Genomic DNA, 27,255 nt, shown 5'->3' with positions numbered 1-27,255 from the left:
TTCAGCTAACGTCACAAGAGGCTCTTACATGCAATGGCTTGGTTACTAGTTTTAGAAGGGCAATAACGCGTAAATAATTAGGGTGCATTTAAAAAAGGCTATCTACTATTGGGACTGGCTCCCCTGTCAGGCTGGGAGACTTGAGCCCACCTCCCCCCTACCTACAAGCGTGACACCGGGACTGCCACGCTTCCACTAGGTGAGATATTTAGACTTATTTTTACTTACCATTGGTCTCTCCTGGCTGCTTATCCCTTTTCCTCTTCTTCTTCTTTCCCTGTGTGACACACACACAAATGAGAAGGGTTAAAATCAAATCAAAACGCAGCTCCTTGTAAGATGGCACGGCGGTAGGGTGGGGGCCTGTCTTGTGCTGGGGGACAGCAATGTTGTGCTTGCTTACCCTGTCCCAGAGAAGCTGAGACGCCCCCAGGCTTCCCCAGGGCTGTCACCCACCCCCCTAAGCCTGGAGAGGGGCCTGCAAGATGCTGCTTTTGGGATGGGATCACAGAGATGACAAACATTTGCCACACACACACACACCTCCACCTGGGAGTTTCAGAAGTTACTTGTGACCTCGTTTGTTTTCCCTCGGGGAAAACAAAGAAAGGGGAACAGCAGAGAATGAGGGAAGGGAAACACATGAGCATGCAACACTAGACCACACAAGAAAGCCATGATGATGAGCAAAACCTAACTGCAGGTTTCTAAGTGCATTCACAACCTAGGAAACAAAGCCAAGAAAAGCAAAAATCCAGATACAACCAAGACTCATTTTACTCAGTCACATAGAAAATCTGCAATATTTTGCCAAACTGTGTCTCTTTCCCAGATATTGGCCAGTAAGATGATATGATTTGTCACTGTTTCTGCCTGAAAGGAGAAAAGGAACAGAAGAGGCCCGAGAAGCAGAAGCTGGCTAGTTCTGTTTGCCATCAACAGAGAGGGAGAGGACACAGTCAAGAGAAACAGCTCAAGTTCTGTGGAAACCCAACAATCATCTTCTGAGTTACGAAGTGATAAGAATAGCCCAAAAGAGAAAAGCTGTTTTCAATGAAAACTCTTCTAACACTGAGCTACAGTCTGCAGAGCAGCACAAAAAGGCCATTGCAAAATGACAAGAGTTTGTTTTTTTGTTGTTTTCATAGCTCAGCAGATACAAAAAGCAACAACTTCTGGGCTTGCAACATCAACTGCGATCAGCGCAGAGACCCCTGCTTTTGAAGGCTGTGGTAGAGTAAGAGAAATTGGTGAAAAGAGATCAGACCAGCAGTGCCTTGTGGTCAAGAGGGAACAAACATGGCTTGGAAGAAGGAATCTCACAGTACTTTTGAAGAACTGGGTGTATCTGTGAGGGGGCCAAGCGCCTCTCCCACATGGCAGACTGCTCTTTCTCAGTAGTTCTGTTTGGTTCCCAGCTACATGGTTAGGGTTGGCTTCAGCTTGGCACATCCACTGTAACATTTGGCATGCTCACTATCATGCATTCCCTGGAATGTATCAGCAAGAAGTTCCCCCAGTGTGAACGTTAGATTTTGATCTGTTGGTGTGGTGTTCCTTCTCCCTAGCAGCCAGCTGTCTGGCATGGGGTCCTGAACTTGTTCCCCCTTGCTTGTAAACTGCCACCCTGCTGTCCAGGCTGTCACAAGCACAGTCTTGTTCTAGGAAACCTTCCTGTGATGGAAAAAACAGTGTTCAGTCAATTTTAAAGGGCTTTTAAGTGATGTGCACGTAATCTTACAGTCTGCCAAGTAAACAATCTCAGACACCTTCTGAGGTCATTTGGGGGGGTATGGAAAATCGTCACCCTGAGTCAGTTGGCAGAGCACCCATTTGTCTAACATGATGAGAAGACAAGACAGACAAGCACTGCTCCTAAAACTCCCTGAGAATGTAACAGGGAAAACACGGTGCCCCAAAGTCCACGTACAGCACAGAAATACAAAAGGCTCAGACTGCTCCATCTCTATTGATCTCATTTGACAGTAACTCTGTGAAAGCCAGTGAATTTTTCCCAGCTTTACAATGTAACTGAAACCAGCCAATTGCCTAAGGACCATAGGCCTGATTTTTATTTAATCTGGCCCACTTGATTAATTTTTCAGTGCATTTGAGAACTGAAAGGCTATTCCAACTTGAGACCTCATCACTTTTTCACTTGATGGTCAGCCAGAACAAAGGTCAGGAGTCATCAGCCCCTTACAAACTCTTCGAGCCAGGTATTAAAGTACTAGAAGCTCTCTGGGGAGCAATCTTTAAAAATGACTGATATACAGAAACATCAGCCATGCACCAGGAATTTCTGGTTCCTTTTCAACACAAGCCTTGAAAATTTTTCTAATAAAGAACTGAAAATGTAACTTCTTTTTTGTTCTTTGCAAATGTTATGGGGAAACATCTATCTTGATTACTCATTCAACTTCTGCAGAAGATAATGTGTAGCTACATTTACTGTATGGACTTAAGGAAATAACTATGACAACAGTTCTTCAAGTACACAGCAGAACATTTATGTCTTTGCCTCAGACTGTCATCCTAAGTCAGGAACAGACAGTCTGCAACATTTTTCATCATCATCCTCTACAAATCCCAAGGCTTCAAGGACATGTGGATGAACATACTTGCTAAACATTTTGGCAGCTCCCTCCACAGAGCCAAACCAACATAGGTTTTGACAGGATTGCAGAGTTCTTTGGTACTAATTTTCTAGACAACCAGCAGGCGAGGTGACTAAACCCTTACATATTTTTGAGTCCAACACTCAGCACCACTTAACATCTTATATTAGATAGCAGGAAGAGCGAATGTGTCTTGTGACACCAGCAAGCCACAGGGGATTCGCTGAATCTTCTTCTCTTATTTAAGAGCAGCTGAAAGCTGTGATTCTTGCACGTACTGCTTCTGTTTCTGAAGACATTGGCTGCATCTGGCCCCATCCTTGTGCCTGATGTGAAAATGCCTAATGATCTAACCGTCTCAAGCACCCAAAACATGCTCCTGCTCTAGATGAGGGAAGGACCTGAGACCCTAAGAAAGGAAAAAAAAATAAATCTTGCCAATGATTCAGTTAAGTGACGCAAAGCTTCCTGTGCTCTCCTCAGGCAGGAAGGTTCCCCCTGAAGGTCACTTGGGGGTACAACATCAAGCTGCTGGGAAACCGCCGGCTTTCTCATCCTGTCCTTTTTAGCTCAAGAAGAAAGGCTTTCTCAGTGCTCACACGGTGAGGACAAAAGTAAAGGTCCTAAATGCTGAAGGCTTTGTACGTGCCCATCCATTGGTGGCACAGTCACTGCACAGAGCGAGCATTCCTGAAGCCTCAAGTTGAGCCTACACTCGCTTTTGAACACCCAAGATGACAATACTGTGCAGTGCTGAGGAACTACCTCAAGCCTACAGCCTGACAGACTCAGGCCAGACTATGCTGAAAAGAAAGGGAGAATGTTGTGAACAGGAGCAGTGCCTCGTGCAGCTTGAACAGATTGCCTCCGAGGAGCGCATACACGGCTACACCTTCAGCAACGAACAAAGGAAGGAGTGAGGGAGAGTCCAACAGAAAAAAAAATGATCAAGATACAATAGAAGGATTTCAAAAACTGTCCTTAAGTAAGTGTAGCTAAATAGGTGAGCATGTGTATTCTCTACTGCTGAAACAGTGCAGAGAGCTGCTGCTGCTCTAGGCTGTGCTGCAGACCGTGACCTCATTTTTTCATCCATACATGTGGAAGCACAAATGCTCTAAGAGGTAAACATTGCCATACACAAAGCACACGTTACACGACTGAGGCAAAACACAGTATTAATGGTATACTAGGTAGTGATGGTGGCAATGATGGAAGAAACAGACATCAACAAAAACAAAGCGTGAAACACTACACATAACTGATGTTAATTTTACATGTACTAATCCCCAAACTTGCACGGAAGTCTACCTGGAAGGTAGGGAGTTTATTTTAAAACCAGATACCTTGAAAGTTTTAGGTGGTTTATATTTTAATTTTAATAATCAAGATACTGTTATAATCCTATTAATGAGGGCTTAGAGCTCCCACCAATCTACAAATCTGCCAAGATTTTCTGGATTTAGGCTTGTAAGCACTTACTACTAGATGCACCACTTACTCTTCATGGAGGAAGGGGCTACATACCAGTAGTAAGTAGTTACAACACTGACATTACATTTTTAACAGAAAATTCTATTGCTTTTAGCTACAAACAGGCTTTCTGGAAGGTGGAGGGGGGGAATCAATCTTAAAAACACTCCATGAATTGATAACAAACTCCAAAATACTCTTCAAAAAATGATGAGGGGAAAAAATAATAGCATGGCCATGAAAAAGCAGAACATAATCGAAATACACAACAGTAGAGCGTGGAATAATTCATTTAACCCCACTTGAGAGTAAGACTTTCAAACAAGTCACGCTTTTGGTTTTGCCAGTCCTTCTCTGAAGCTAGGATAAGTCATTCTTCCACTTTCCACTATACTCTCACACAGATAAGCACAAGACACTAATTATTCATATTTTTGGTGGAAAGGAGAGGAGCCATACTAGGGGAATTTAATTATATATGTATATGTAAATATATAATGAAATTTAAAATTAACTGCAAGCCAATAGCATCTCCAGATGCTGGTAAAAGTGAAGGCAAGAGTTTCTTCACAGATCTCTACTGCCATACCCCAATTCTAACCTTTTACTAGTCCCAGCCAGGAAGCCTCTTCCAAGTGGAGGGCTGTGAATTATCCCCAATAGTTTTAGTATCGCAGAGGGAAGCGTCCGTTGCTGTTACCAGATTGGGATCCTGAGGCACGCTTTCCAAGTAGTGCTTGTGTGCAATGTGTGGTCGTAGTTCAGCAGGTCACATATACATTTCTACAAGCTCTACTACTAAAAAAATTTCCACCTACATAGGAACCTACATAGTTATCCCGTGCGGACCAGCCCGGGTACAGCTGCATATGAAGCTGTCGTTCCTTTCTTGCTAGTTCATAGTATTTCGCTTGTTCTTCTCTGGATAACGCATGCCACTGAGGTGAAGAAAAGAGAAAAAAGAGAAAACACAGGTGTTTTTTTAAAGTGTGTTAACACCAGAGTAGATTATTTGTATATAAATACAGCTAAATATGATTTGCATTAAAATCTTGATAAAAACAGATGATCTGGCACACAGACGTTCATATTTTATTTATAATGCCAGATTGTAACTCCAGCTAACTCAGCAGAGTCAAAACTAATCGTTTATGTTTATTCAGCCCCTTCATTTTCCTGATGAGAGAGAATTAAGAAAACTAAACAAAACCAAACAGAGGAGAGGATCCAGAAGCTGAAGCACATCTTTCGTCTTAGATCTCAGTCACAGATTTACAGAAGTTCTCTTCCTCCCTCCCCCATCAGCATCCCCTCTTCTCTTCCAGATTCAATACTTGGACCATACTTCCCAAAGGCCTCCTCCTTCCCCTCTTATTTTCCTGACCATTTCTAAAACAAAATAAGATTTGTGATTTTTCCATACACTGGTCAAAGAAATAACACTGAAATAATACTGCTGTTAATTAACTCTCCCCACATTGTGTGACCCCACCATCAGAAATGTCTGCAAAAAAACAACCCAAACCAAACAAAAAAACCCCACAAGGCCTTTGGTTTAGTTGAATTATATGAACACACAATACTTCCCTATCCAGTATGGAAACCAGAGGAAAACAAACCAATTCAGGACACAACTCCTTTTCTCAGCAAGCAGCCTGACCGAGGTCAGACCCTGCTGGTGGTTCTCTCCTGTCACCTACCCTTCGACCAAGGATTTGGTTGATGGCTGCGCTCTCTTTCAATGTGCATTCTGCTACAACTTTTGCTCTCATTTCCTTCATATACAACATAAATGCATTAAGAGGTTTCTTTATGTGTGGCTTCTTTTTCTCTTCTTCTTTTTTGGAGTCCTGATGCTTTCTGAAGGGTAAAGATACAACAGACAAAAACCTCACAGTGAGAACTCTTGTGAATTTATTAAATTAATCCCCTCAATCCCTTAACATTAATCCTCAGAAATTAGTCTCTAGAAAGAGGAACAGAAGGTTCTCTAGAGCCCTTGCCCCGGCTGCTGCATTGGAACAGTTTTAACAGCATTATAAAAAAACCTTATCTCATGTTTATGTAATATCATCAAGTATATCCTAGGCCCCTAGAATAACCTCAGAAGGACATGGACACCCAGGCCCAGAAAATGGGTTCTTAGTTCATGGGGAGGGCTTGTGAGCATGATGGTAGAGGAAATAATTACATCCCAACGTCCCTGGGAACTGAAATGCTGTTTCTCTGGTACACTAATGACATGAAAGGGAGGCAGCTCCAGACATGCAAGGGACAGAGATAGGGTACTACTCTCTTGGTTCAAACTTAAACCTGATATCAGCTCTCTCTGCACCTATCTGCAAGTTGTTCATGATCAAATTTATCTTCTCCTGTTGTGTATCTGGTATCTTATGGCTTCAAAGTAGGCACTGCGTGACAGGAAAACTGTCAAAAAGCTTAATTATAAATTAAAAAAAAATACATTTTCTTGTTAAAATGGGGAGAAATTAATACCTAATTGTCTATGTCACAGAAGCGGTCTGAAAGACTGTTAGCATTATTTTCATGTGCTTTGATAGTTAAACTCCATCCAACTCAATCAGACAAAACAAAAGGAGAAAAAGCAATTTAAGAATATTTTACAGCAAAAACATTGCCACAGACTCAAGGGTTTTTAAAGCTACACATGCAAAGGTGATACTTTATGGGTGATAAAAACAACGCAATGAAGCAAAAACTTACGAGCTGTGGAGTGAGCCGACGTCACTCTGGGAAGATTCTTGTTTGACTGTTGGTGTGACTATGGCCGGATGAGGGATTCCAGTTGTATGTAAACTATGGTGTGGCGGGACCATGTGTGGAGGAAACCTAGAGGAGAGAAAGCTGTGTAAATCGTCAGAATAAAAATGAATGAATGGGGAGGGATGTGTACACACATTAAAAAAAAAAAAAAAAAAAGGCATATAACAAGCACATGACAGCTAGACAAAGCATATGAAAGCTGGCAGCATTAATTAGCAATAAATTAAACATAATGACTCTTCTAATGTCATTAAAGCCAAGCTTCCCCTTCATTATCATTACTGACATGAGACATCATGATTTTTAACATCTTTAACAAAAGGCAAATTCAACTGGATGAACTTGGATGAAAGTGGAATTTCAGCTACCTGCAAAAAATCCACCAGTCCATTTCTTTACTAAGAAATTATCTGTGGCAACTAAGGAATCAATTTTTGTAGTTCTGAATCATGTTGTGAATTTGGGATGACATCTTTTGTTGCATATTGACAGCAAAATAAAATATTAATGCCAACACAATCCAGATGCATTTTTGATAATCCTTATAGAAGCCTCATTAGGTACATTTTGTTGATGGAGCAGAAGAAAATATTTATTTGTGTCTAATAAATCTTTGAGACACACTGCTCATAATAGAAGGCTGGAAGACTGTAGAATTAAGTCAATTTTGATATGTTAAGGTAACCCACTAAGGCTTAAATTCAAGTAAAATAACAGTCTCTCTAAAGAGAAAAAATATTGCCAGCTTTGTGGTCAAATACATGGATAGGTCCCAGTCCTGCAATTGGATGCAGAAGGATGTGCAACCCTCTGCACAAATCTAATTACTAGAATGAGGCCACAGCACAAACATACAACTATCATTCGTATTTTCTAATTTTTAACTGATATTAACAAATTTCTCAAAAACATTACTAAGTTATTATTCCTCAGTTATTTCAAAAAGGTTTTGCAGTGAATAAGGAAAGCACAATACGACTGAGCTACTGCCATAGAAAACACCCACTGAAGTCAACAGGCCTCTAGGGGATGGGATCTAGCCTAAAATTCTGACTTAAAAATATCTTCCCACAAAAATTTCATGGCTAAACGGATCTGGCAAACTGGAAGTTCTTTTTCATTGTAAATTCCTAGACTTATCTCAGATTTTGACCTGTCTTGGTCCAAATAAAGAACCCTAAGAATATGGAATGTTCAAGGGCATAAATAATTATTTCGTCCATCACTGATGTATGATTTTTTCCTAGCTAACGGTTTAAAATGAAATTGATATACTATGATTAAATAGACTGTATACAGTCATCAGAAATACACTGGGTTTTCTTTATATTTTCTCCTCTCTTAGAAATTCCATTACTGAACTTAAAATCCAAAAACTTGCCTAGACATTCTTTATATTCAGAAGATGACACAGAAGTACTTTCATAAACAAGAAGTATTGTCTGCTGTGAGCCCTGTGCATCTTTGTCTACCAGCTGGTAGTACTCAAGATCATTAGACAGAAGAATTCTATCTTTGAAGGCAGTGGTGGGAAGAGCTGGGTCTGACAGGGAGAATGTGAAATTGTTCAGACTACAGAGAAATGCAGCTCCTACAAACAAAGACGTGGAGAAAAGGAAAAGAGAAGAGTGTGATGGCAATGGAGGAAGAGAATGTTAGCAAAATGGTCATTCTTTGTGTTTCTACTTTTGCTCAAGACACATGGACACAAATCTCCAAATGGTCTGTCAAAGTGCTTTCACTGCTCCCTGAAAGAATTAGCTGAAGGAGAAGTGAAAGTCTGGGGAAATGCATTGGTACATGGCAGGTTACAACAGAAGGGAAAGGTGAGCCTGCAAAGAGACCGGTGGACAGGTCTTCTGCCATGGCACTGCCCCACCACCACCAAGACTGGAATGGACTGCCCAGGGAGATGGTGGAGTCACCGAGCCTGGGAGTGTTCAAGGAAAGGCTGGATGTTGTGTTGAGGGACATGGTTTAGTGGGGGCTATTGGGAATACGTGAACGGTTGGACTGGATGATCTTTTAGGTCTTTTCCAACCTTGGTGATTCTATGATGCTATGATTCTAAGACAAAAAGTGCACCTTTATATTGCTTTCTTCTGCTCTCAGTGATAGCACAAGGACAGAAAGGTATGAGAGTGGGCCTCAACAGGGTCAGACTCACTGCTGTGGAAGGGCTACGAAGTGTCACAAAAGGCTGATTACAAGAGGAGTTAGTGGGGACAAAAGGTGGTGTCTGTTAAGTTCTGAACGGGACCCCAGGGAGCAGCTGTGATAACTGGGTCATGGACTTGCTTGCTGAATGTAGATCTGATAAAAAATTAAAAAACACTGAAAAATGAACACTGCCTACATGTTGGGTTGTTGTATCATCAGGATCTTCAAAGGAAGGAAATTCAACAAAATGGAGGAGGTTATTCTATGGGTTTATTTTTAATGAAGACTTAGGCATCTCCAGCTAATCAAAAATTGAGGAGAGTGAAGAAAATCTGCTTAAATTGTAACTTTTTCCCAAATTATGGGAGAAATGCTTTCCCACTTGCCATTTAGAAAAAAGAGTGCCTGTAGGAAGAGTGACTAGCTGGGGAGGAAGAGCAGCAGAGAGGGAATCTGCTACACACACAAGTTGTGTGGAACAAAATGGCGAAACCTTCCCTGACTTTTGCCAGGCTCATACCTCACCCAGTGAACTCTACACTTCAGACACGGCCACCTTCCTAGCAGGCAGCTAGAGCTCAGCAGTCATTTTGGGATAGCAGTTTTTCCAAAGGAAGTTTTGTGTTCATTGCCAGTGAACATTTATTATTGCATGCTGAAAATGCATCTGTCCTGACACAACACTTTCTGTTGGACCTGGACATTCCTTTCAATATATGGGCTGTACAAATATGCTCCAAATCCCGAAATGGATCACAGCATCCCATGGACTCTAGTGAGCAGGGAATTAGACTCAAAGCCCAAGGCCTACTGATTTCCATGCAGACATCCAGTCACGCAGCAATAAGAAAGGGGCAAAGCATTAATTTTTAAGTTCCTGGCTGCACTCCAACTTCAGTAATTGCATTCAGCAAAAGTGAGTTTCCTCTGAAATTTCAATTACAACAGGTATTTTCCACTGCCACCACTTAACTGCTGCGCAGCATTTGCCTGGAATAATTCTGTTCAATTATTTCCTGATTTCCCCTCACATCAGTTGTTTTTTCACAATAGGTCCACTGTTTGCCCATCAGTCAGTTAACCCTGCCTCATTTTGCATTATGGGCATATTTTGGAGGGGTAATGAAGGATCAGAAGATGTTATAAGTATGTTGAATGCATAAGAAGTGAGTGGGATGTTGTTACAAGAGGAGAAAAGAGTTGTAAGTGGTTAAAACAACCTGAAGACACTACCTTAATAGTTTAAATCATTTATTAAAATCACTATTAGTCACCCATTAACCTTTTATAAACTATTCATAAGCACACTAACTAATGAACTGTAATTACTTAGCTTTGGGAATATTCTGGGCTAGGAAGCATTATATGCTCCAAAGGTCTACATCATAACGTAGGCAAATGAGGGAATCCCTTTGAAAGAAAGGCTCAGGAAAGCCATGGATAAGGTCTCTAAGAATAGTGTGGTGAGGCTGGGGTCTGCCCTCTCATCACACGCTGAGGCTCTGCCCAGAGGGCAGGTCTGTGGGTAGGCACAAGCAGCCCGGGCACATCAGCCCCATTGCTTAGCCAAGCCAGTGACTAAGGGTAAGGGCTGTCCCACTGCCCAGCGCAGGTGCTCCAGCTGATAAGGCAGGCGTGAAGAAACGTGTATGAGAGCAGGTATGCCCAGAGGGTGTTCCCATAGAGGGGAAACCAAGAGAGAAGTTTCTGGGCTGAAACAAAGGATAAACATCTTAAATCTATTCATCATCCTGTGTGTGTGCCTGAGCGTCTGTGTGCGTATGGGCACATGTCAAGAGACAAAAAGAAAGGCTGTGTGCATACACACACCCCTCACCTTTGCCTAAGACATCCCCCTGTATTTTTTTCTCTAGACAAGTATTCCATGAATTGCAATAAACACCCTAAAAATTCTAAGCAGCTCATTATATACCACCGTCTCCTTTTATGGCTCCAAGCCAGAATATAATGATGAGTCTTAACTTGTTAAGGACAACTAATTTTTTGTTCCTGGCTGTCTCAGGGGCTTCTCTCTTACTCACTCTCACTTTACTTCACTGTTGACATGTTTCTGTTAACTGGATGTCATCTGCCTGCCTTGATTTTATGCACAAGCAGTGGGATGCATTTTTCTGTGCAACAATTCTGCTTTGAGTTGCATTAGATTTGTCATTATTCTCTCATTTTCCCCTTGCACTTGTAACATTTCATCTATTCCTGCCTTATTTTTTGAGCCACGGTGCACCCACATTATGGTTTATACATGATCTTGCTCCCTTTGAAGCCGGCAGATTTCAGAGCCAGCCCTCGTCAGGAGAAGTGCCTGCTACCAATTTAGCAGGCTGAGGGCCCCGAGCTCCAACAACTCAATCTAAAGGGGGTCACAGGGTGGCACAAGCGAGTGTCAGCAAGTGCTGTTTAATTGCCAATCTAGGCTTCTCCATGGTGTTTAAAGTATAATGACCCATCACTTAATTCTGAGAAGTCCTGGCCCTGCTGCTGAATGGAATGAATATCAAAGGATGTGCTAGAACAGGGCAAGGAGCCTACATTTCCTATAACTGCCATAAGTATAATAGACCTCTACTTCTGTCGTCCCATTACCACAATAATGTATTTAATTTGCTGTGTACTCTTTTTAACTAGATACCTTTCATAAAGCCTATCTTGGGAATATAGCCTGCCCCCTCCCACAGCTCCCCCCTCCCCCAAATGACTAGCCTCTCTAATAATAATTAAACTAAATCAAGCTCTACTTTGCCTCACACCATGCCTGCAAGTCTTTTATAGATATTTAAAAAGATTAAACAGAGCGAAGGAATTATTGTTTAAATTTGCAGCTCTCTTTCCAACACAGGATTTTTTCTCCCCTCCTCTGGGTCCATTAATTTTATTTTTTTTTCAGTTGGTTTTTCTAGTTGCCTTTCTGTACTTGCTGGAGCAATGTGAGCAGATTTGAATTTCTGCTTTTACTCTACGTATCTAAAGTACACAGCACAGTATTTCCCCCCCTTCATTCACTCATAGCTCTACTTACAGGTTTTCACTGCTTAAGAAGGTGTGCTTTTTTCCCCCATCACCTAATCTTTTCCTCCTTAAATCCTCTATATGCCAACCTTCACATATTAGACTGCAGAGATGGAGAGGAAGGGACAGAGAAGGGAAGGGACATGGAACCTTGCTATGTAATTCATGCTAATTTAATTATGTGCCATCATCAAAATGGATTAGCTGTTTCAGCCCATCAGGAAAGTCTAAACCTCCACCGATTTAATTAACCAGACTGAAAATCAGATGAACAGAAAATAAAACTATCATTAGGAGCAATTAGTGATTACTTAAACATAGTGCTGCCAACCAGTTTGTAAATAAAACTAGCAGCCCCTGGAAAATTAGATGGAATTAATTGGAGGTAGGGAGGGGGAGAAACATATACTTCTGAAGCTTTAGAGGGTCAGGCAGGCCCTTTTATGTTGACTGTCAGTGTTTGGAGATTTGGTAGGGAAAACACAGTGCAATAGCCTTCCTCCTAACCTGCTGCTTGCAGGGCAGCCCCCCACTCCACAGTCTTTCCTCTTGCACACAGGCTGCTGCTCTGAGAAAGCAAAAGGTGTCACAATTTCTCCTCCTTGCTTTTAAAAAATCACTTTTTCTCAGATTTTTCATTTAAACACGGCTTTCCACTACTCCATCTCTCTCTCAAAAACAAATTCTTAAAGCCCAGTGAGAGCAGCAAGACATCCTATTCTCATGAAATTTGAGGATGCTGCTCATGCTCTCCTTTTTCATGCTCCCAAAAAACAAAAGTTTAACTGAGGTGCTTTCAAGATTATGTTTTCTAGATGAAATGCCCTCCTCTAGAGAAAGTAGCGGGAGGAGTTACGCTTGCTCTCAACTCAGGACCTCAGTATTTGAACTCACCTTGACATGGAAGCATTGACGGTCAGAGCTGTTGGGTAAGGGTGGCGGAAACCCCCTGTCGTGATTGGGTACACTGGCTGACCTTGCCTGGCAAAAAGAAGGGAAAGAGAGAATGAGAGAAAGAAAAAAGGGTTTAAAAAAAAAAAAACAACAAAAAACTTCTCTCTGCGCAGTAAGCTTTATTCTCATTTGATCAGAACAAAAATCTTGGGGATTGTACAGCAAGGATCAAAGGAAAGAAACACAGAACAATTTGAATGCCATAAATCTGATAGGAATGGCTAATTAAATTTTATAACCTCTGCTTATGTCAATAGAGACCCTCTCCCCAAGCTGAAACTAGGTGTTTTGTTGTAATAATTAAAGGCGAAGTCTCGCTTGCTTTAATGGAGCCATCACACTAATTGAGGGCTACACATCCAAAGGAAAACAATAATGAATGTAAATTTATACCAAAATAAAGTACAGTGAATCAAAGGACTTCAGTTGCGCTTTGGGCCTCTTTCGGTATTTAGATCTCGGTGAGAAAACATTAAATTAACAGAGCTTAATTTGTAGCCTTTTGTCAGATTAACAAGTGTTGACAAGAGTTACCGGGGGAGAGTCCCCAAGAAGTATTGTGGGTAACCAATAGACAATCACACCTCATTACAATAATTAAAAAATACAGCAACATGCAAAACAGCATCCTCATGAAAGACGCACAACTTTTTCTGACTGAGATTTGTCTGTGTTGGCTGGTTCTTTTCATCTGTCCTTCAACTATGTCATCTGAATGGGCAGGCTGCGTTCTGGGGGGCTACAATGCTAGAGACATTCATGTTAGTTGAGGGTAGATGGGTTGGGAAGTTGAGGGTGAACCATGAGTGGCAATGAGAGGGGAAATAAAAACCTTGTGTTACTTCTTCAAAATTGGCCATACTACTCTTCTAGAGCAAGAGTGAATGAGATGATATCCCTCAACAAAAGCCATTTGACTAAGAGCTATGAGTAGACAAATACACCATGGGTGTTGGCTTGCTATAAACCAGTGGTGATGATCTAGTCTTTCCATGACAAAGATGACCATTATCACCTTCCTGATGAAATTGGCCACGTGTGGCAACACTTATGTGAGTTTGGCACCACATCACGAGGTTCAAGGAGAACAAACCTGTGTCTGCACACGTAAAACTCTTCAAGATAAGGATATGCAATAAGGCACAGGTCAACAACAGTGAGGAATTCCTTCCTACTTTCTGTCATCCCTAAAATTACCGACTCAGCATTTATTGAGTATATTTAATGCTGAGGCTTCTGATCTGCAAACTTGAGCTAAGTAGTTGCAACGCAGCTCTGAGCCTGTGCTGCCTTTACTTCAGCCAGGCCTTGTAGGTAGGAAAGAAGGAGAAAAAAGAAGCTGACATGGGTTCAAGGTGTCTTACACAAATGTAAATCACCACAAGCAAGGTGGAATTTATAATTTCAGAGAGCAACACTCTGGGCTTTTGTTCTGCTCATGCTATGCTCTTCTGGAGAAACTCAGCCTTCTGCAGAGAGCTGGTGGATGTGCTTCCCCTTCAGTGAGAGGTCTCTAGCCCACGCAAGTGGCATTACCACAAAAGAAGACTTGCAGAGAGGCCACAAGTGGACTGCTGAGGCCTGAGCTCCAGCACACCAGGTATCAGTGCCCCTAGATGCCAATGTGCGTGTGCAGCCTCCACTCATCCCAACTCTCCCGTGGGTGTGAATTCTGTTGCCTTAGGGAAGGCAAACTCACAGACAGGTATTTTAGCACAGAAGCCCAAACAACCTAAAGCAGGAACAAGCAATTTCTAGCTTTGAGCAAGTAATTTCTAAAGAAATACGATCTCCCTGATACTGATGAAGCTGGCTATGTGAGAAAAATAAAGTAATGATCTTGATCTATAATATAGAGAGCCATTGTATACAGCAGCACAAGTGTATTTTATGAGAATTAAAACGGAATATACTGTACACAAGGCCTAGGAAGTGCTTAAATGTGTCACAAACCCATTGCAGAGGTGGCAAATTTAAAAAAAAAAAAAGAAAAAAAGAAAGGCTCAGTTATTGGAGGGAGCCTTATGCTCAACAGGGCTGTGCAAGTGGAATATAAAGAGTTGGGAAAACAAAACAAACAAACAAGCAAACAAAAAAACCAACACACCAAAATAAGCAAAAAACCCAACAACTACTTCATATGGCTTTTTTTCTTAGCCAGTTTTAAAGTAAGCTGATTCCTCTTTCTTGTTTGCAAGAAAACTCCATTCCTTAGATTCCAACTGTCCAACCCGGTCTCAGCCAGGAATGCTGTTCACCAGTTGATGTAAAGCTCTACTATTTCACAAGAAAAACGAATGGGGCTTTAACAGGGAAAGCCAAAGAAATTTAAACTTTCACATTTATAATGAGGATGGCCCCGTTAAAAAAATGTGAGAAGTCCATTAGATCCACTGTGAACTCACAGAAAACCAAACATGAGGGTGTATTAAACAAACAAATGTGGTTAGTGTAAAGGTACTAACAAGAAAAGAACATTTCTGCAGAACAGCTTAAAAATGCATGCTTCACGAGCCATCAGTCGGTTGAGACAACATGCAAAGCTGTGCGCAGCTGCCTGTGTTTGTTTAAGACCACATGACTTGGTGCGAGTTTTAATTAATTTTTATGAGATGGGTAAATTGATAATCACTCAATAAAGTGGCAGTTGGCAAACAGACTTATCTCAGTACGTACACACAGGCGCGCACACACACACACACAGTTTTTAACATGAATTTTATACATCAAAAAAGAAAATGGAAATTAAAAAAATGGAACTCCTTACTGTGGTACTAACCATCCTAGCGGATGGGGGATTTGTCCTACAGTGCCTGGTGATAGGGGATAATAAGGAGATATGTCTGGAGGATGTGGAGGCCTTGGAATTCCTGCGGAAAAGGAACATAAAGTGAGGTTAGTGTTGAGACACTGGAGAAAGTAAACATAAGGTAAAATTATATGTTTCTACATCGCTATCTCTTCTTTCTCACTCCAATACTCGTGACTTTTCTTTGAGTTTTTACAAGCTGTTTCACAGTCTTATAAATGGCCTCTTGGCATCTTGATAAATGAGTTTCAACCAGAAAAACTGATGCAGTTCTCTCTGTCATCTCCTCAAGCATAATTATTTTGTTATTAAAGTGAAGAACGTAGAAGCCTCAGCTACTGTTCTGGTGAGATGCTGTGCTAGGTGCTGTCTTCAGTGATCAACAGAACAATCAAGTTTGTGGTTTATTCACTCTCAAACTCTCCAAAAGAGCACAGGCTCTACCCTTACTTCAACTGCATACTCAATAGCAGGGCAATATTCCAAAGCAACCTCCAAAAAGAGTTAGAAAGTTGTTATAATTCCAAATGGTGTTTGCTTTTGAAGCACATGAATGACACTTGGTTTTGCATTCCTAAACTTCTGCAAAACCAAACAGAAGAGCAGAAAAATAAAAGCAATGACAGAGCCTGGAAGTGCTTGGTAAAATAGGGGGCAGAGGCTGAAGGTATGGCGGGTAGAACAGGAAGCCCATCAAATCTCTCTGAAACTGGTGCAACTCCCACTCAGGGAGCAGAGTGGAAGCTCAAACCTTAGGATCCTTGCCTTAGAAGCAAGGAGGAATTACTCAGGGGAGGAGTAAAGGCTACAGGACCGAGACTTTCAAGTAACGAGTCAGAGCACAATTACATAGCTAAAGTAAAATTAAAACAGAGGACGTTAAAAGGAGGGGGGACCACAATAATGGCTAAAAACTATTTTTTTAAGTCACTCGGGACGCTCTTAATCTCTAAATTAAATCTCCTTGTGAGATTTTCATGCAGACACTGCTTTTTCTCCATTACAAAAACCAAACAGATTAACTGGGCTTTAACCATCCGGTGAGCTATTTGCACACTTGAAAGAATGTTCACTGAAGAAAAGCAAATAGTCTATGGACGTTAATCATATGTTTTACGATAACCATTTAAAAGCTATTCCCTGTACTACCATAATTTAAATGAGAGGTTGCTATTCTCTTGCAACACCCAGTGATGGCGAGATGGATTCCTTTTAAGCCACGTGAAGTTAGTATTAAGGACAATTAAAAGGGGCCCCCACTGAAGTGTATGGAGTGAAAAACAGCTAATGCACTGCCTTGTTCAAGGGCTGGAGCTTAAATAAATTATCTGCATATGTTAGGGCAACACAGGGCAATTCTTTTGACAAACTCTGAACTTGGATTCAGTTTCAGATGCTCTTTCCAATTAACTAGCTGGCACTTGGATTAACAAAAACAAAACCACTGTCACTAGGAGCTCGGTGCAGCCTGAAGAAAGAAGATTGACGCTGTTTGACTTCTCCGGGCCCTCGGGTTAAACAGGGACTCTTTAAAAGTTAGAATAACATGTAAATTCTATTCTGTAACACCAAAAAATCTAGTCAGGGTTTTACACATTGCTCTATATTCACGAAGACTGCCCTTCAGGCTGAACTGAGAGTTGGGTACACTTACATTGGGGAAAAGAGTTGCAAGAAGATAGCTTGAGTTAAGTAGTTAGAGCGGATGAAAATTCAACATAATAGGAGAAAAATGGCTGAACTCCTGACACAGAAACAATGGGATTTGGGGAATTAAAAGAGATTCATTTTGAAACTGGTCATGACCCACCACCTTTAAAATTCCAGCTGCAATTTTGTAAGTGCAGATCACAGAACGTACATGTTTAACTCTCTGGGTCGTGCATGCAAACCAAGCAGTTAACATGTCTGACTACTGGATGGGGTATCATGATTACTAACACCTGCAAACGACCCCACACATGCAAGTATGGTGTCACTTTGCAGAAGCTTTATGAAAATTCACCCAGTAGGTTTCCTTCTGAAGCCTAATTAGCTTCAAAAGAAACTATTTTGCCCAGATTCTCACATGCATTTGACGTTTTACATGCCTCCTTTGGTGCTCCAGCATGGGAAATCCTTCCCCATAATATGAAGAATGGAGAGATCCACCCACACTCTCTCAAAACCCAAAACTATTTCCCACCTACCTGTTTTTGGATCTACGTCGGCTGGTAAGTGTGGAGGAGGGTTTCCTGGTGTGAAGTGCTCATTGCTGTACGTGATAAGCGGTGTAAGAGGGTGTACATGGTGCGGGTGCTGCACAACTGGCACTTTGTTAGACTGTCAAGAGAGAAAGGTCGATGGCATTAGAGGAAGGCTGCACTCTCCCCACTGCAGCACAAGGTACAACATGCAGCAAACAGAGCACCTAGGATTCCCGTGAGCTCCATGCTCTTCCAGATCCCTTCTTGGTGCCAACCTTGCAGCTTTCCCACCCTCTTGCTTAAAATCTGCTCACACACTTTCCCTGCTCTTGAGTTTCTTTCATCTTTTTGACCTGTCGTGCTCCTGTACGGAACAACAGCAATTCTTTAAAATTTGTCCTTTCTATTTTATAATCTTGGGCTTCACCTCGAAGATGCAGGCAGACTCCTCAGTGAGGGGCTGACAGAGTTCCCCATTTAATTAGCAAGAGACCCAAATGCTCACTGACCTGTAGGTCTTTTCCTTTCCCCTTCCTGTCCTCACTTTCAGTTCTGCATTTTACTGCTCATTGCAAATACTCCAGATAAAAAGCCTTTGTAGTGCAAGAGTATTCCCTTCATCAGCAAGCATTAATCTGACAAGCAATCACCTGCATATTTTATATATATATATTTTAGAGGAGCTGATTAATTATCAATTCATCAGAGTGCTAATAAATGGAAACTGGATACTGATGAAATAGGCTACTAAAATATTTATCCGTATAAATAATGGCAAAAACATAGATAAAGCCATTGAAATTCAAACTCTTGTGGAGGGAAAAATCACATAGATATCAGGAGGTTTTTCTTTTTCTTTTCACATTCCTAGCTCAAGGGGGGGTGGGGAGGGAATATATATCTTTTTCTTCATAACAATAATAAAAAGAAAGAACGAGTCAATGAATGAAAGGAAAAGACAGGCTGAACTGTAACTTACCCTTACAAGATCACAAAGAAAAAATTAAGCTGAAACAAGCAAACTGCTGGACCATTTACTGCGAGTAATCCAATTGCAAAAAACCCTATTCCCCATAGAGGATTTTCACTAAAATCCTACAACAGGGACATTTAACCAGATTAGGTACCAGCAAAGATAAAGAGGCTGGTATTAGATGATGAATGGATTAGAGTCAGGTTTCATTTTAGAATGTGTCTTCATTTCCTTTTATTACTTTAAGTAAGGAACAACTTGCATTAACATCAAGTAAAAGGAATCGCATTAAAACAGAGCAGCGAGAGCAGGGCAGCCCCGACAGCACCGCTGCCATCCGGCGCCCACTGCTGCCAGCACAGCACCCCAGTGCTGGAGCCCATGCACCTCAGCTCTGACCCTCTCAGCTTCTCATAGAAGCCTTTCAGAAACAATTCAGTTATTTGTGAAACAACAGCAGGATTTACTTTTCTGCAGCCCTTGCAGAGAATAGTTCAGCTCTGTGGCATAGAAAAGCCCACACGAGTCATGGCACATGGGTCTGAGGGCAGCTGTAGAGCTGTGGGCAGCTCACAGCTACACAGAGCCAGCCTCATCATCAGAGAAGCCATGTTGATTTAGCCCCTTCTTTCCAGATGTCCTCTGACCAAAAATCTGTTCTCTTCCAAGTGAACCAACCCTCAACGCTCTGAAAGTACTGAAGAATTTAGCAAGATTTCACACTAACAGCATAGCATTGTACGTGGCCAAATGGCTAGCTGAAATCTAGTTTGCAGAAAGCAATGTTCCCAATGAGAGGGATTTCTGTTGGCCACAGATTGTTCTTTGGTGACCAAAGCATGAGTGTTGGCTGCTGGAGCTCTCTGCTCTCCCAATTACATCCACATATTGCTGCTAAAAACCTCATCCAGGTCCTGAAGGACGTTAAAACAGCACAGTGCTCTGTCTTCCACTGAGAGTTTGTTCTCATATAAACTGGAACTGGTTAGTTAAAAACACAAGTAAGGGACAGAAGAGCCCCCTAAGGAGGGTTAGACATAAGCCAAGAAACAAGAAACAATGCTCGAGGAGAACAATAGACTTGCACACCTATATATACATATACATACCATAGAGGGTTACACGTGTACTGTGGGAAACCACTTTCCACTGCTCTGATAAACCGAGACCCCTGCAATTTCTTGCCAAAATGGCATGGCTTTTACATTGTTATGTGCTTTACTTAACCCTTTTCACAGAAAAAAAATGGAATGGAAAGGGGAAAATCAATAACAAAAAATCAACAGCCTAGACTTGTCTGCAAAGTTTTCCCCAGGTAAGTCACTTTTCTTGGATGACTGCCCTGAAGTTGGATGATTCATGTAAAGGTAGTAGGTATAAGGGCAGGATACTTAGCAAATCTGATGGTGTTGGGGCAGAGGTGTGGGGAGAATGTACTGGGGAAAAAATGGGAAATTAACATCTCTGTGCTCAAAAATCAGTCAGCAGCTGTATTGCTGCCCTCAGCTTGGACTGTGCTCTGTTTTGCAGAGTTTATTACACACTGGGAAAAGGTATTCACTCTGCTCAGAATAGCACACACAACTTGCAAGCTAAGCTAATCATGCACAGTATGATAATGAGCTACTCTTTAAAAGCAGAACTCCTGAAGTTAACTGAGCTTCCTTGGAAAAGAGAAAAAGAAAGGACTAGCTGGGAAAGAGCAGGATTAATCCTGCATATGCATCTTCCTTTGAAGTCAATGGGAGCTCGGCCAGAGAAACAAGTGTGGTCCTAACCCCATCCACTGGCAATGAAAGGTAAACCAGGGAAGAGTCAATAGGAGACACCTATTAGGTGATCTCAGTCACCCAACCCCCTGCAAAAGGCCCTTCTCCAAGACACGTTTGTGAGTACTTCAGGAAGGGCAGTTTTAAGCTAAAAGCTGTTGTGAGATGCCGGAATTTCTCTGGCAACTTGAAGAATTCCATTTATGGCTATGTCAGAAAGGGAAAGCAGAGCTGCACGGGCACATGCAGATTAGCATCAGTGCATGTGATAATAGGACGGGAGTAAGTGGAGATTTCTGGAGAGAAATCTCAGCGTCTACAAAGCACCAAGTCATCTGCTGGTAAATCACTTGTCTGCACTGAAAGCTGGGATCTCATGCACTGGGTTAGAGGGCATGGTAAAGAATTGCAAAAAAACAACAGAAGTTTGCTTTTCTTGATAACCCCTGCCTGAAGCAAACCAGAGGAAATTGTCCCCATAGGGACCCAACTACTAAATCTCTATATATGAATTTGAAATGCTTTTGGGAGCGCTTAAACACAGATGATTTTAAACAACAATTGAGCTGTAGAATGAAAAAAAGAAAAGGTAACAAATTCAACAGATTTTGGACTGATATATATTAGAGAGGGATTCTGAAATCCATTTAGCCTAAGTTTGATAGGAGCCTTTAGGGAAAAAAAAACCCAAAACAACTGAACTTCAGATTTAAACTGCAGGGGATTGTGTGTGTAAATTGCTGTGTATTAGTCTTTGTTGCATGGTAAGGACATTTCATTAACAGGATGAAGGATGCTTCTATGTGTATACAGCCCAATTTAATACACCCCACTGATGAATACTCCCCATTTATTGAAGAAGTTAATACATGCTGTATAAATCAATAGTTCCTAAGTCTCTAAAAGCAACATAAGACTTGAACAAGATGAAACATTGCATTGTTGGGCACACAAAGAGAAAACCATCTTTAAATAGGAAGAGTTTGTAACTGCAGGTTTTTTTTGTTTGCAAATTCATAGCTTGTTTGGCTTTAATAATAAACATGGTATAAACTCAAGAGAAGAACATGCCAAGGTTGCCAGAAGGTATGTCCTTGTGGGGGTAATGTGGCGATACTAAAATCTACAAAAAGCATCCCGTTTCCAAGCAAAGTACCACCCCACCACAGCAGCAAGGTAGCCTGACCCTACAGCACTGCCTCTCTCTTCCATCCTCACAGCTCAGGGCAGGGGGAAGCTCCTGCCCTGGAGGACAGTAGGGTCGTGGAGCACCTCTGAAGTGTGCCCCAAGACCCTGCACCCCACACGCTGGGCAGGGGGTGGGCAGCCTCCCATGAGCATCCCCTGCAAATGGGACCATGGACAGGGGAGATGGATGAACACTAGTGCCCCAGGCCCCCTCTCCTTCCCCATCACACAGGACCCCGAGCTTGCCATTCACCTTCAAACCTATTAATCACCATCTACCAAAAACAAATGGAGCTAGAGCTCCGCCTGTCTTTTTTTTTTTGCTACGTCCTCCTCTTTCCCGTTCCCCCCGGCTTTTCCTTTCCGCTGGAGAAAGATGGGCCCTGAGAGTGCCTTTATGAGCCTAATACAATAAAACAAAAGCAGCACAGAAGAGGGTTTGTCAGCCTTTCCCTCTCCTCCGGGATGGATGCAGAAGGTCGGAGGTGGTAGTGAATTAGCAGCCCTCCTGGAGCTGTTCCCTGGGCTAGGCAAAGGATCCCATTCAGTACCAGTTCACATTAAAAACAGGTTTATAACTTGTCTCCCTGTATTTTCCAGATGGTGCTATTGCAGTTATGCTATGGGCAGGGAAATGTTAACAGATGTTCCTGAGCTGCTCTTGCACTGCAGCTCCAAAGATGCTCACAAGAGATTGTCTTTTTTTCCTCTAAGTTGGTCTCTTGCTGGATCTGCCTCGGAATTAACTTTCCTCCTCCCAAAATCTGTAAGTTTCACAAACGTAAGCAGCAAGAAGGAGTAAACTCCAAGATATTGTTGAAAATGAAATATTCTTCCATTTCTTGCCAGAGTGACCAGCACCCAAGGGAGAGCACCCAGACCAGCCGAAGCTCCCCGAACTCCAGCAGAGAGCTACAACCGAGCGGATCTCAGTGCAACCATCTGGGGTCACAGAAAGGCTAACACCAACCAGACCCACCACTAGATGGGAAGGGATGGGCACTGAGTCACAAACACAAAACTCCGATGCCAGTGAGAAAGCATTCCCTGAAAAAATAAAGATTTTATTTTACCCTGCTCTGTTTATTTTGTAAGGATGTTTTCACACCTGACTAAGCATTTTCTCCTGAAAACTACTTCCCCTTGCCCCATTATGGCTGATACAGTGGCCTGAGCCCTTTCACAGTTTAATGTAGCTGATTTCTGCCTAAGGTCCTGCCCTAAGCTAACTGCCTATTGTAACGGGAGACAAGGCCCCCATTGATAATCCCAACTCGCCCTCCTAAGAAAGGCTCATTTTCTTCTTTCACACAAATGATGACAGGAGCACTGACAGCCATGTGCTGGGACAATACCCCCCCCTAGACAGAGGCTGACAAAAAACCACCTCCCAGCCCTCCCCTTCAGAAAAAAAAAAAAAGTGGGGAGCAGCATTCGATATCTTTGTGCTGCCCCTCCCCTTCCCAAGCACAGCACCAGCCTACCTGCTCCAAAAGAGCCCTCAGCTTCCCCCAGAGCTGCTCTCCTGGCGATCCCACACGTGCATCCAGCAGTTCCGTTCAGGAACTCAGCGTTTGCATTTTCCCTCAGCTCTCCTGCACAGCGAGGCACCGAGCCCCTGCGTCAGCCATTCCCCGTGTCCTTCCCAACCCGGAGTGGGTGCTCAGAGGGGAAAGGGGGAAACCTTGGAGATGTTCAGGAAATTTCCACTTAATTTCGCCAAAAGGCAATTACGTGAAATGATCTGGTGACAATTAGCATATGCCAAATCCTCTAGCGTAAAAAGAAAAGAACGGGATTTAGCTAATTACCGCCTTGTAGTTTCTAAGCAGGAGAATTAAAAACATTAGCAGTAAAACATTGTTATTAAGTGCTCTCACACTTTTCTTGCAAAGCAGGTGTCGGCTGTAATCTTACTGCTACTGTATTTTGGAGGATTTTTTTTTCCTTTTTTTTTTTTTTTTAATTTTTATTTTCAAGAAAAATAAACAGGGTCTCGATACAAGTGTAATGCTGCATCCTTGGACCACACAGTGTCATGGGGACAGCAGCTCAGCCCCAGATAAACACCTATTTAGACACAGCTATACATTCCGACATCCCCCAGTATCACTTTTAATTATATTTACATCCGATTTTACCTGGTCATTCCCTCACTGCTTTATTGACATAGAGAATGCTGCATCCATCCTGGCTCTGAGCGCGTGCTCGCACTTCCCCAGCTGTACCCCATGCATGGAGGCTGCACACTGCTGGGCAGCGTCCCAGCAGCTCAGAATTACGGCTGATGGGATCAACAGGTGAACCGCTCCGTGAGGGTGGGCAGCGCTGGGACTTTGTGTTCCAGGCACCGAGGGGCTAAGGGTGAATTTTTCTGCCATGCAAGGAGATACAGCGCTCCTTTTCACCATCGGACAAACATCCCGTGATTTCTTTGTAATTAACTAAAGTATAGTTAATTACTAGGCAGATATTATCTCTTTTCTAGCAAGTAAGCCTTCCTTCATGTATAACAAGGTAAGGAGCAGAGTGGTGGCATATATCTGATTAAAGCCAAAAGAACATTCTTTCCCGAAGCAGTACCACTAAAATGTGTCAACAGAAACAAGGAGCAAAGCGACTGATGAAAGCTGAACAGGTGCTCAGGTGATGGTCCTGAACAGCACTGGGGGAGAGATGCTGAGCAACAGTGCACGCACCGAGATTCAGAAAAGGTGGGAAGAAGGAAAAAGGAATTTAAGCAAAAGACTGATTGCATAATTGCCATCAGAGACCTCATTTTTAATGCGCTTTGTATGGATACCTATTAATGCAATTTTACTTGCTACCTAGCAGTCTGTAAAATGCCACGTTATGAACAGCTTTGCTTCTTGCATGTAAATCACAGCTTTCAGCACCACACAGCCGTGCACCGCGGAAGAAAGCCCACTGATTTCATTAGGGTATCTCTGATTTCTGTCTCCAGCAAGAACTTGAATGTGAGGTTATTAAAAAAACTGCAAGAAATGAAGAGAAATTGCCATGCATGCCTACCCCCACCAGCACTGGGCTATTTCAGCAGCAGCAGCGTTATTAAAAAACTAACATGCACATACATGCCTCGAGATAGGACGCCAAGTTTTCAGTGCAGCCTTTAAAAATGCAGTGCTCACAAATTATAGCAGAAGGTGCTCAATACCTCGACACAACATAGGTAGCAAATGTATATTGAATACTTTACGAAAGAACAAAGCTCTAAAAATGTTTTCATTTTTAAATGTGCTCAAAACATCAATCATCCACCACAAAACTACCGAGCGGCTCAATTAACAGTCCAGACCAATTATTTCTTGAATAAATGCAGAAGTTCTCTGAAAATGTGAGGCTGAACGCGCCTCAGAATTGACACACCTTGCCTGTATTTTGGAAGATAAGGGGACAGTGCACCCTGCACCCCAAGGCCTTCCGCCCTACCTCTCAGCAAAAAGAATTCCTGTAAAGGTAGAGAGCTGCTTACGGGGTCTCGTCCCCACTCATGTAAGGCTGCATCCTCAGCAGCATGCAGGGAGAAAGAAACATCTCAATAACTGTCAGTTCAGATTTTAATGGCAATAAATCTCTACAGGATTTTATCACCTTTATGCTTTATACAAGAAAAGGCAAATAAATTAGCTCAGCAGTTAGCAGAAATATTAAATACTCAGGAAAGGTAGCACCAAAGTGCTCCCGGATCGAGGGACCCAATAAGCAAGCCTGGCAGGGCTGGAAAAGCCAACAGCAGAAAGCTGAAGGCTCCCACAGAACCTCCAGGTGGAGAGAGATGCTCTCGGAGATCATGCAGCCCACCTTTGCACTCTGTGTATCAGTATGGGCAGAGGACAGCATTGGCTGTCGGGTTGGGTTACTTCCTGTAATAAGGATGAAAAAAAAAAAGAAAAAAAAGTCTGGCAGTCTTCTGGTAACAAACACAGAAGCACCACGTCAGGACACACATTAACTGGGATTTATCAAAATTCAGCAGTATTTCTCATACTGTTTGTCACTGAGTGGAATCATCTTTATGCAGCGCCCCTGAAATTTTCATTTTTACAGCTGACCTTCATGGAGAATTCAGAAAATAGAATGGGGTATCAACCAAGCGCAGCATCAAACCACTCAATTAAAAATTACTGTATACAATTTTCATTAATTTCCCCAAAGAAACAAAAATAATCTCGTTCTGTGTACGGCAGGAGCGAGACCACATCCGTTCCAAAGACCCTTCGTTGTACCACATGTGCCCTGCCGCAAACCAACTTTTCCTCCTAAAACAACAATTTTACCTTCATGGTTTCAGAGTTAAGGAAATATCGCACTGAACTGCGGAAAGCTTTGAAGTGGCCCCCTCCGCCCCCAAGGAGAAAGAGGAAAGAAAGAGAGTGATGTCATGTTCCCTGCGTGGCTGTATCACCGCGTGCGGAACACACAGATGATACACGCGCTCCCTTCACCCTCGCTGTTAACCATTGTTCCCCATCTATAAATCAGAACCTGAAACCTGACGCACACAGGGCTCTGAGCCCCCCCTCCGCACACACCCTGATCCCACCCTGCGAGCGTGAGAGGATTTCTTCCCCCCGTCCAAAAACCCAAAGCCAAAAAAAAAAAAAAGAAAAGAAAAGAAATCGGGTGGAGGAAGGAGAAAAGAGGAGGAGTGCAACAACTCTGCCCCGCTGCACCATTGTGCCGAGACAAAACCCCACTCGCTTCCCGCGACCACTGGAAAATTAAAGTGCCATCGAAAAGTCATGCTTCCCCCTCCTAAAAACAGTGATTACCATAAAATAAATAAATAACAACAGCACGGCTAACAAAGGTCGCAGCCAGGGATGCTCGCCTGTTTCTCCCCCACTTTTTTTCTTTTTTTTTCTTTTTTTTTCTTTTCTTTTTTTTTTTTTTTTTTTTTATTCCACACGCGACGAAAGAGAGAGAGGGAGAGAGGGGGAGAGAGGGAGCGGAGTCACATAAGAAGTTCAACGGTCAAGACGGAAAGCGCGCACGCAGCAAGTGCTACTCACCCAGCAATTCAAATTGAGATGCCAGCAGCCCAACTGCTGGAAGAGAGAGAGCCCAGAGGCAAGCGCTCCTCCTTTCCCACTCAAATCTTCCATTCCCACTAAAATTGCATCCCTCGGGTACATAACAGCTTTGTCTTTCCTTCTCTAAACCTCAAAAACTTTGTTTCTTTACTGTCTGGATGCCAATTCTGCCGGCTTTGTATTATTTTCCTTGCAGCTTTTCTCTCTCTCTCTTTTTCTTTCCCTGCTCGCTTGGGGGGGGGGGGGGGGGGGGGGGG

The 27,255-nt window shown here is 42.5% G+C and overlaps 1 protein-coding gene across 18 annotated transcripts in view; it reads right to left on the bottom strand.

Moving 5' to 3' along the window:
• TCF7L2 (transcription factor 7 like 2) overlaps positions 1-27,255 on the bottom strand; it is a 172,554-nt gene that overhangs the window by 9,527 nt on the left and 135,772 nt on the right. For 9 of the 18 annotated variants that reach the window (XM_042863624.1, XM_042863625.1, XM_042863631.1 and 6 more), the window contains exons 5-11: positions 18,015-18,147; positions 15,784-15,886; positions 12,957-13,043; positions 6,816-6,956; positions 5,792-5,951; positions 4,922-5,029; positions 229-277 (exon numbers count right to left, since the gene is read on the bottom strand). In XM_042863624.1, the coding sequence (XP_042719558.1) occupies positions 229-277; positions 4,922-5,029; positions 5,792-5,951; positions 6,816-6,956; positions 12,957-13,043; positions 15,784-15,886; positions 18,015-18,147 (781 nt within the window). The remainder of the gene's footprint in view (positions 1-228; positions 278-4,921; positions 5,030-5,791; positions 5,952-6,815; positions 6,957-12,956; positions 13,044-15,783; positions 15,887-18,014; positions 18,148-27,255) is intronic. The other 9 variants (XM_042863627.1, XM_042863629.1, XM_042863634.1 and 6 more) reach the window with 3 other exon arrangements.

Source organism: Lagopus leucura, unplaced genomic scaffold, assembly GCF_019238085.1.
Source record: "Lagopus leucura isolate 7727_CA_CO unplaced genomic scaffold, USGS_WTPT01 Super-Scaffold_741, whole genome shotgun sequence".
NCBI lineage: Eukaryota > Metazoa > Chordata > Aves > Galliformes > Phasianidae > Lagopus > Lagopus leucura.
The sequence above is the reverse complement of the archived record's forward strand: the minus strand, read 5'-3'. Positions and strand labels throughout refer to the sequence as shown.